Source organism: Mus caroli, unplaced genomic scaffold (assembly GCF_978045245.1).
Source record: "Mus caroli unplaced genomic scaffold, Mus_caroli_1 scaffold_5, whole genome shotgun sequence".
In the NCBI taxonomy this organism is placed as follows: Eukaryota; Metazoa; Chordata; class Mammalia; order Rodentia; family Muridae; genus Mus; species Mus caroli.
The window spans coordinates 17195913-17197943 of NW_028227260.1; the positions used below are offsets into that span (position 1 = coordinate 17195913).

At 44.4% G+C, this 2031-nt stretch overlaps 1 protein-coding gene across 1 annotated transcript; it reads left to right on the plus strand.

Annotated features, from left to right (window-relative positions):
* Nucleotides 1-812: 812 nt before the first annotated feature.
* Nucleotides 813-1775, plus strand: LOC147004478 (melanoma-associated antigen 10-like). Its single transcript, XM_085837541.1, has one exon. The coding sequence runs from the start codon at nucleotides 813-815 to the stop codon at nucleotides 1773-1775; it is 963 nt and encodes a 320-aa protein (XP_085693667.1).
* Nucleotides 1776-2031: the final 256 nt, after the last annotated feature.

The following is a 2031-nucleotide window of genomic DNA, read 5'->3' on the forward strand; positions in this document are numbered from 1 at the left end:
TCTTTGATGAAGGAGAGTGTTCGGCAGGTCTGACAATTCAGGACACATGAAAACCATTAAATTTTCTCATTTCATGTAATTTAGTTTGAACATGTATAGCCATGTATGAATCTATCTTAATACCCTTTATTAATTTGTAGAGGGTTGGATATGTAAGAGTTTGCTACAGGCCATCAAGAGGGCACTGTCCAGTCAATGACAGAAAACATAAGGGCCCAAAATGATCAGTGAAGACACCATTCACTTCAAGTAGTGTTATCCCATGCCCCCCCCCCCAACCCAGGTCATCTCTGCCTTTGTTTTACAAATAGGGTCTAAGTTAGCAACTAGCTCTTTGCAGCTATGGGATGGTTGCCGCATCTCTTATAATGAGTGTAACCTGGAACACATGAAAATCATCCTCTGTGTTAGTGCCTGCACTCTTTTACAAAGTCAAAGCTGTGTAGTCTCAGAACTTAGAGGGATGCCTAAACTGATATTATATATCAATGGTCCCAACAACTGAGAATACTGACTCTCCACAATACCTCAAATATTCCCATGGTACACTGTGATTATCTGTTGTGATACCTGCCTGCACTCCATATGGCAGGGGGGCCTCCTGTTTCAGGCTTTCAGATTCCAGGATTGCTTAGAGCCCTGTGACCCTAAAACACTCCTCCGGAGCTCTCAAGTATCATGACATTTTGAATTTTGTGGGACATGATCTGCCTTAAGAATCCACTCACCCTCTTCTTTCTCCATCAGACCTGTGGATCCTGCCTGCTGGGATTGGAACACTATCCTGCCTACTGTCACCTAGGATAGTCAAAATGGCTGATTCCTATAAGACCCAATACTGCTACCTCCAAGAGAGTGCTCAGGCCCAACAGGAATTAAACAACGACCAGGAGACCATGGAGACATCAGAGGAGGAGGAAGGACCCACCACCTCAAATAAGGTGTGTGGTAGTGGAATACCAAGTCCTCCCCAGAGTCCTCAGAGAGCCTACTCTCCCTGTGTGGCACTGGCCTCCATCCCTGATAGCCCATCTGAGGAAGCTTCCATCAAAGGATCAGAGGCCCTGGAAGACCCACTGTATTTGTTGCACAATGCACAGAACACAAAGGTGTATGACTTGGTGGACTTTCTGGTTTTAAATTATCAAATGAAGGCAATCACTACCAAAGCAGAAATGTTGGAAAGTATTGGTAGAGAGTATGAGGAGTACTACCCTCTGATCTTTAGTGAGGCCTCTGAGTGCTTGAAGCTGGTCTTTGGCCTTGACATGGTAGAAGTGGACCCCTCTGTCCACTCCTATATCCTTGTCACTGCCCTGGGGATCACCTATGATGGGATGATGACTGATGTCCAGGGTATGCCCAAGACAGGTATCCTCATAGCTGTACTGAGTGTCATTTTCATGAAGGGAAACTATGTCAGTGAGGAGATTATCTGGGAAATGCTGAATAACATAGGGTTGTGTGGTGGGAGGGATCCTTACATACATAAAGACCCCAGGAAGCTCATCTCTGAGGACTTTGTGCAGGAAGGGTACCTGGAATACAGGCAGGTGCCCAATAGTGATCCTCCTAGCTATGGGTTCCTGTGGGGCCCAAGGGCTTTAGCAGAAACCAGCAAAATGAAAGTCTTACAGTTTTTTGCCAGCATTAATAAGACTCATCCCAGAGCCTTCCCTGAAAAGTATTCAGAGGCTTTGCAAGATGAGATAGACAGGACCAAGGCCTGGATCTTGAGCAGATGCTCCAATTTCTCTGATCTGCACACATTCTAGTGTACTGGCATTTCCCTTCTAACCCCACGTCAGATAATGTCATTGATAAAATTCCTGTATCCTCATTTGAGAGGTGGCTGGAGGAGAGCATTAAGCATTTTTTATCACTCTGTTTGGGTGACTTTAGGATTCTTAGTAGTCCAAAATTTTAATAATCATAGTTTAAGGTCCAATACTTTTAGTTTTAAGTGCATGCAGTGTTGTTTTTCCAGGTTTGCAGAATGTTATTATTTTGAAAAGAAGTGGGAATGACTTC

What these genes read in the sequence shown, in the direction of transcription:
- LOC147004478 (XM_085837541.1), top strand. Translation starts at nt 813, where the DNA reads ATGGCTGATTCCTATAAGACCCAATACTGCTACCTCCAAGAGAGTGCT.